This window comes from Sarcophilus harrisii, chromosome 4 (assembly GCF_902635505.1).
Source record: "Sarcophilus harrisii chromosome 4, mSarHar1.11, whole genome shotgun sequence".
Classification (NCBI taxonomy): domain Eukaryota; kingdom Metazoa; phylum Chordata; class Mammalia; order Dasyuromorphia; family Dasyuridae; genus Sarcophilus; species Sarcophilus harrisii.
Window position 1 is genome coordinate 360,942,826 of NC_045429.1, and position 8,455 is coordinate 360,951,280.

The window sequence follows — 8,455 nt, forward strand, 5'->3', positions numbered from 1 at the left end:
GGACTTCATTTGTAACAAAAAAAAAAAAAAACCAGAATAAGGATATGATGGACCTCACATACGGCCTTGGTCAGACCTGTTCTATTCTGGTACTACAATAAAGGAAGGAAACTGATCAGTTAGAGAATATCTAGAAATGAATTGTTGGTGGTGTCCTGGTGATAAAGGACCATTGTAAGATTATGAAGGACATTTAAGTCATATTGAATGAGAATTGGCTGAATGAACTGTATACAGATTAGCTAGATCAGTGAAAAATTGGGGTAGAGAGTAGTGGTGGGAGTGTCATGATACTTAGGTTTAAATATTTAGAAAGCCGTCATGTGGAAGAGGGATTTGATTTGTTCCATATGTCCCCAGATGACCAAAGGAGGAACAATGAATTGAAATTGCAAAGAAGCAAATTTAGAGGATGTCAGGAGAAATTTCCCAATAATTAGAGCTGGTTCAAGGAGGAATATAGTGCCTTTGTGGATAGTGACTTCCTTCTCTGTGTACATGATCACTTGATTAGGTATGTATGGGCCTAAGGTGGAGGGGATGGAGTGGGGATGGTATTCTTTTCAAGTGACTGCTGAGTTCTTATTCAACTATGAAACTATGGCTATATGAAATGACTTCCCAATAAGATTTAAAATCCCATTATTAATGTGAAACAGCATCAGTTTCCACCACTCCACTCTTATCAGTAATGTAGTTTGTCCTTTTTAGATTTTTTTTTTGATCATTAATGTAGATGTAGACTGGATTTTATTGTTAATGATCACATAACTTTTTGTTTATAATTTTTCAAATCTTCACAGTTCTTAATATTCTTCATCTTTTTTCTTGGATTTTCTTTCTTTTTCTTTAAAAATTGAATTGTTCCTCTGTTTATATTATCATATGTATTTGATTCATTTTCTCTCTTTTTTGTCTCTTTCTCAAGCCCCCTCTTCTATTTATTTGAATTTTGGACTTGTCTTGGAATACTAGAAGTTTATTACTTATTGTACCAAGACTTGGATGTGTATGGTTTTGGTGTTTTATTTTATGTTTTGAATGATAAGTAGAGCAAAACTTTTTGTTTAATTACACATAGTTCCCCACATTAGATAAAAAGTTTTTATACATTTAAAAATTATCTATTTTTACATTTTTTAAAAAAAATTGAGTGTCAAATTCTCTCTCTTTATAATCCTTCCCATACCTCTGGATAAATTATCAATTTTACATGTGGCATCTTTTAAAAATATTTCAGTATTAGCATGTGACAAAAAGCAAGAAAATTTAAGAAAATTATAACAATTTACACTCAAAATTCATCAGTACCTCTCTGATTTATCTCTCTCAAGAATTATCATTTTGAATATTTTAGAGCTGTCTTGGATTGTTGTATTGATAGGAGTTCCTGAGTCTTGTCACTGTTTTGTGTCTACTCAGTTTTGCTGAGTAGGTTATTCTTAGTTGGAACCCTAATTCCTTACCATTTTCAAATATCATAATATGAATCCTCTATTTCTTTAATTCTTTAAGGTGAGGGCTACTAAATTCTGGGATATTGTAACTGTGGCTCCAGAATATTTAAATTGTTTCTTTCTGAATGTTTTAAATATTCTCTACTGCACCTGGGAGCTCCAGAATTTGGCAATAATATTATTGGTGTTATCATTTAAAAATCTTTTAGATTTTAGGTGATTGATAGATTCTTTAAATTTCTATTATACCTTCTGGTTCTAAATATTGAAAAAAAATTGGATAATTTATTGAAAAATAATATCTAGGCACTTTTTTTCCTGAGGCAATTGGTTGGTTAAGTGACTTGCCCAGGTTCACACAGCTAGGAAGTATTAAGTGTCTGAAACTAGATTTGAACTCAGGTCCTCCTGACTTCAGGGCTGATCCTCTATCCACTGCACCACCTAGATGCCCCTTAGGCACTTCCTTTTTGATCATAGCTTTCTGTCAGTTCAATAATTATTAAATTATGATTCATTTATCACTAATTTTTCTAATCAATTGTTTTTCCATTTTTTTCTAATTTTTCATTCTTTTTACTTTGACTTTGTTTTATTGTTTTTTGATGTCTCATGCTGTCATTAGTTTCCACTTACCCAATTCTAATTTTTACAATTTTTTTCTTCAATGACCTTTTGTTACTCTTTACATTTCTCCTATTCTGTTTTTAAGGAATTCTTTATTTCAGTGCATTTTTGTGTCTCTTTTATCATTTGGCCAGCTCTTTTTTTAAAGGTCTTATTTTGTATTTTTTTTTGTTCTTTTTTACCAAGTTGTTAATTCTCTTTTCATATTTTTTTTGTATCATTCTCATTTCTTTTTCCAAAATTTCTTCTATGATTCTTATCTATTTAAATCTTTCAGAAACTCTTGTTGGGTTTATGTCCATTTGCATTTTTAATTCAAAGTTTTACATCCAGCCATTTTTATATGTCTTTTGTGTCTATGTCTTGTTTTCCCTGAAATTCTAATAGCTTTTTTGTGATTAGCACTTTTTCTAGATTTTTCATTTTTCTAGTCTATTTTGTAACTTGAACTTTATGTTAAGGTTGGGCTCTGCTCACCTTGGATAGGGAGCTACTGTCTCAAACTTTAATTTTCTTTGTGTTGCTGTTTTCAGAACTATTTCTAGGTAGCTGCAAGTGATTAATGCTTTCAAGTTGAAGTGTGCTGTTGAGAGGTATAGTAATTGTTAGTGCTCCTTTTAGCCCTAGAACTGTGACCATGTCTCTTGTTTCCAGCACTGCAAGTACTAGTACTCCTCTTTGCTTTGAAACTGTGACAAGAGCCTCTGCTCCTTTGTGACCAATCACAAGCACTTCTCACTACCTTGGAACTGTGATCCAGGTAGTTGTCAAACTGTGGCAGGTTCTGTACCTAGTGCCAACAAAGTCTCCTGTAATCTCTCTCTGACCAGTCTTTCATTTTTCTTATTATCGCTGAAATGAGAGCTTCTGAAACTGCTGCTGAAAAAGCTGCTCTGTTGCTGCTATCTTTAATACCCACTATTGGTGTCATCCTATTGATGTCAATGGATGGTGCTTCCACTTATGTGATTTGGAGAAGTACCTGCTTTGTTTCATAGATTTCTCATCCTGACCTCCTAAATTGTCTTCGGCTGGAAAAATGTCTCTCTCTCACCTTTTGTGGACTTTACTGCTCTAAAATTCAATTTGAGGTATTATTTTAAAGCTGTTTAGAGGAGAATGTTAGGAAAGTTCAGTTGAGTTGTTGTTTATATCACACCATGTTAGCTCCCTACTCATTTTTCCCTTACCAAGGACAATTTTTTTTCGGTAATTAATACAATTCCCTACACCTTGAAATCTTACTATGAAAGGCCTGATGTTTGAATGGTTAAAATACAGTTTAAAATTAGCAATTTTTTTTTAGCACATTAATACTTCAGAGTATTCCTCTAACTCAGTATCTAAAAGACTCATCAAATATTTACTTTTCACCATGAATTCTTTGAAATTCTTACTAGTTTTTTAAATGTGCAAACATAAGTGAAAATTATCAGAAGAAAAACTGATCAATTAAAAAAAGTTCTTTAATGAAACTCATGAAACAGGATGTGATTCACTACTAAGAGGCATATTAGCGACAGCTCTTCAAGAAGTATAAGGATGCCAAATGGACCTTGCTGATATAAAACAGGCAAATTTGCATGATTAGTTGGTTGAGACTCTGGGGAATGGACTTGGGCAAGAAGCTGTCTCTCTTGGTGACTATAAGATTAAGCCTGCAAACCAGCTCTTTCTCTCCCTTCACACTCTCACTCTCTCTCTCTCTCTCTCTCTCTCTCTCTCTTTTTTTCTCTTCCTCGCTCCTCTCTCTTCATATGTCTCTCTCTCTCTCTTTGACTCTGTCTCTGTCTTTGTCTAAGAGTAGGGAAATGACATAGTGAAGACCTATGCTTTAGGAATGTCATATTGGCAGCTCTGTATAGAATGGGTGAGATTGGAGCCAGGGAGATCAATTTTGAGCTTATTGAAATAGTCTAGGAGACATGTAATGAGAGCTTGAACTAGGAAAGTGTGTGGATAGAAACAAAACAATGGATATAAAATATGTTGGGGAACTAGAGCTGATATAATTTAATATTGAGAAATATACAGTTGAAGGTGACTCCAAAGTTGCAAACTAAATTGTGAAGGACAGTGGTACCTTCAAACACACAAAATAGAAGTTGTCAAATTATTCCTGATTAGTAAACAGAAGAGAGATAAAAAGAAAAATCACCTGTCAGTTTAAACAGATCATTATATATATTAACAATTTCACTTTGGGCAGAACCATATTTGTTACTTTGACATAAAGGCATCTATTTTATAGTAATTGAAGATAATGAGGACACTAATGAGGTAGGTGACAATAGGAGTGGAAAGGAGACAACATCCTTGTAATGATAATTTTGGTAACTGCTACTCCAGCATTCATTCATTCATCCTTCCGATTAATTGATAAATATTTTATAATGACTATATGAAGAAAGGATTATGGGCAATGAGAAAATAGAAATCTTAGTTCTTCCCCTCAAGGACTCTATCATCTAGTTAAAAAGATAAGATATATACATGAAGTGATGAAAAAATATATTTTATTTTTTATTTCAACAGTATTTTATTTTCCCAAATATATTTAAAGATAGTTTTCAACTTTTATTTTTGTAAGATTTTATGCTATGTTTTTTTTCTCCCTCCCTCTCTTATCTCTTTCTTTCCCAACAACAAACAAATATAGATTGTGTGTCTACAATCTTTATAAACATATTTCTATATTTGTCATATTGTGCAAGAAAAATCAGACCAAAAGGGAGAAAAACATTAGAAAGAAAAAGCAAATAAATGAAAAAGGTACAAATACTATACTTCGATTCATATTCAGTGTCTGTAGTTCTTGCTGTGGAAATGGATGGCATTTTCCATTCCTAGTCTCTTGGAGTTATTTTGGATCATCACATTGCTGAGACAAGCTAAGTTTATCATAGTTGATTATCATGTAATCTTACTGTTACTGTTTACCTTATTTTTCTGGTTCTGCTAACTTCTCTCAGCATCAGTTCATGTAAGGCTTTCCAGACTTTGCTGAAATCATGATTTTTATTTTTTCTTATAGAACAATAATATTCTATTACATTTATATACCATAACATATTCAGCCATTCCCTAATTGATGGACATTCACTCAATTTCCATTTCCTTGGCAAAAAAATATGTCTTAAACAATGGATACACACACATCCATAATACATACACAGCTACACATACATATACACACACATACATATATAAATACCCACATATGTGTATTTATGACTAAGGATGAAAGATTGGGTCAATCATAAAAGCAATCCAAGGAAGGTTTTTTTTTTTTTAAGAAATATTTGGAGTATTTGAACCTTTGCTATGGACCAAACTATGGAAGACTATTTAAGGCCATAGAGATGGTATGAGGCCATATGTGCTATATATGGATCATAGTATTATGCTGATTTGGGGTTAGAGGTCATGAATTCAAGTCCTAGCTCTACAATATACTGTGTGACCTTGGAAAGTCATACTACCTGTCTCATTCTCAGTTCCTCATTTGTAAAATGGGAAATTTGATGGACTCTGAAGTTGCTAATAACTTTTTCTGCCTTAGGAAGATTCCAGTATCATTTTGTGGAAGTTGTGATCAGTTCAGTTCTTAAATAATTATCAGAGTGAAACGAGTGGAGTCACTGTAGGGTCTGTCTGCCCTAGTTGAGGAGGGGACTTTTTCACTGGAACATCAGCAGGCATAGATAAGAAAAAAGGTCTATTTGGCATGGTTACCAAATACATAAGTATTTCTTCTCATACTGAGTTAAGTTGGAGCCATTGTTCTTTGTATTAGAAAGTCTAGCAATTAGCCTTATTTCTATCCTTTTTAACAAGGCTGCTTCTCTTCTTCCTGTTCCTCTTATAGTACATGTAAAGGCCATAGTGAGGATCATCCAAGTCTGAAAAGCCCCAAACTCCAAATTTTGAGGCCCTATATTCCTACTAATTGTAAAGATATCAAAGCAGATAAGTAAATAAAGAAAAAACAGTCTATGTGGGTTTTCACTTTCTAAAAATGAATGAAATCTACTGTGTGATGGATTTGAATGATGATGCAGAAACTGGGTAACCAATCAAACTGTGTCCCAAGAACTACTGATTCAACTGATAATAAGAGACACGGCTTAGGATAGTTTATTTGTAGCCAAATTACACCTCTAGCTTTTCATTATTACTCCCAACTCCATCTTACAAATTCAGGGTCGGTCCAAACATCCAAATCATTCAGAATGGTTTCAGCCCCCAGGATTCACAGAACTGAATATTTTTCTCTCTCCTTTTGTCTCCCCAGGATTTTCCCAGAAAAATGATTCCTTCAGCCAACCTTACCAGGATTAATGAGTTCCTGTTGCTGGGCTTCTCTTACCTCCAGGAAAAACAGCTTGTGCTTTTTCCACTCTTCCTCTGTCTTTATCTGTTTATTCTGAGTGGGAACATCACTACAGTGACTGCCATCTTCCTGGAACACAAACTTCACACCCCAATGTATTACTTCCTGAGTATCCTTTCTGTCTCTGAGACTTTCTATACCATTGTCATCCTGCCCAAGATGCTCCTTAACCTTCTTTCTGTGCTCAGGACTATCTCCTTCATCAATTGTGCTGTCCAGATGTTCTTCTTCCTTGGATTTGCTGTCACCAACTGCCTGCTGCTTGGGGTGATGGGTTATGACCGCTATGCTGCTATCTGTCAGCCTCTGCGCTACCCAATTCTCATGAGTTGGAGGGTATGTGGGCAGTTGTCAGTCACTTGTGGCATTTTAGGTTTTATGATCTCATTAATTATGGTTAACTTGATCTTTAGTCTCCCCTTTTGTAATTCCAACAAAATCAACCACTACTTCTGTGATATTTCACCTGTTATTAGGCTTGCCTGTACAGACTCAGAAACTCGTGAATTTATCATTTTCATTCTTGGTGCTCTTGTACTTGTGATCCCCTTTTTCTTTATTTGTATTTCCTATCTCTCTATATTGAAAACCATTATGAAAATCCCCTCAACTGAAGGGAAGAAAAAAGCCTTCTCTACCTGTGCTTCTCATCTCACAGTGGTAATCATTCACTATGGCTGTGCTTCCTTCATCTACCTGAGACCCACAGCCAGTTATATTTCCAACAAGGATCGCCTAGTCACAGTGACTTACACCATCATCACTCCTCTGTTGAATCCCATAGTGTATAGCCTCAGGAATAAAGATGTACAAATGGCCATTAGGAAAGTATTGAGTAGGAAATTTCACCTAAAATGACATTTCTTTCTCTCTTTCATAGGATTGTTATAAGGATCAAAAGCAATACAATTCACTAAGTATTGAGCACAATGAGACACATAGTAGGCATTTAATGAAGGCTTATTCTCTTCCCTCCCCATTCCTGCCCTACCCTGAAAGTACTCCACCCTGAGGTCATAGTACAGGGGATTTAATAACATCTGAACATTCCTAAATGAATAATGAATTCCTATGTGTTAAATCCTCCCCAGATTCTGACCCTTTGTTTGTCAATATTCAAATTTAATTTTTCCCCTTACTGTCCACTCCTTTATTCCTAAATCCCTCAACTCTTCCATTCACTATGAGTTCCTCTTTATCCTCTTCTTATCTCATGCCATCCAGATGTTATGCATTTATGACTTTTACTACACTACGGATGAAGATGTGGCCCTCCTCTTTGTCAAAGCAAACCACTTACCTGTACAGGTGATTTGATTTTACCCTCATTTCTCTATCAGATTACTGCCTGTCTTATCCTACTTTATTAATTATCTTTAATCTCTGCTGACTTGCTCAATTATCTTGAATCCCCCCTGTTTTATTCTTTCCTTCCTGAAAATATGACTAAGTCCCTGTCATCCTCAAAGACAGTCACTTGATTCAATCAACCCTACTATCATTCATAATTTCAACTCTGTGGTTTAAACTCATTGATAAGGCTGCTTACAATTGATGCATCTATTTATTTTTCTCTTAGTTTTATTATGCTCCGAATAAAGACATTATGGACTCCCCACTCCATCCCCTTCCTTGCTATTAGGACTGGGAGAATTGAATCAGGGAAAACCTTGAAGCTCTGACCACTTTATATACCATTATGTCATAAACTCCAGGTGCATTATTTCAATCTTTGCTGGGATAATTCCCCTCATTTTGTTTCATTTCCCCTATTTCTGTCTAACCTTCTTATCTTGACCTGTTAGAATTAAGTTATGATCCTTTCCTGGAATTTTGGTTTTTCTGTCCTCCCAGCATCCTTGACTCCCTTTTCTTCCTTTGTTAAATCCAAATTAGCTAAAGCCCTATATAAGTTCCCTGCCTCAGTTCCTAGGGGCTGAATGTATTTGGACATGAGTCCCATCCAACCAGTTATTCT

General features: G+C 34.8%; 1 protein-coding gene across 1 annotated transcript; it reads left to right on the forward strand.

Moving 5' to 3' along the window:
• Nucleotides 1–6,393: 6,393 nt before the first annotated feature.
• On the forward strand, nt 6,394–7,335 carry LOC100927170 (olfactory receptor 10R2-like). The gene has a single exon (XM_003767903.1). It carries the CDS (start codon nt 6,394–6,396, stop codon nt 7,333–7,335), a length of 942 nt encoding a protein of 313 aa, XP_003767951.1.
• Nucleotides 7,336–8,455: the final 1,120 nt, after the last annotated feature.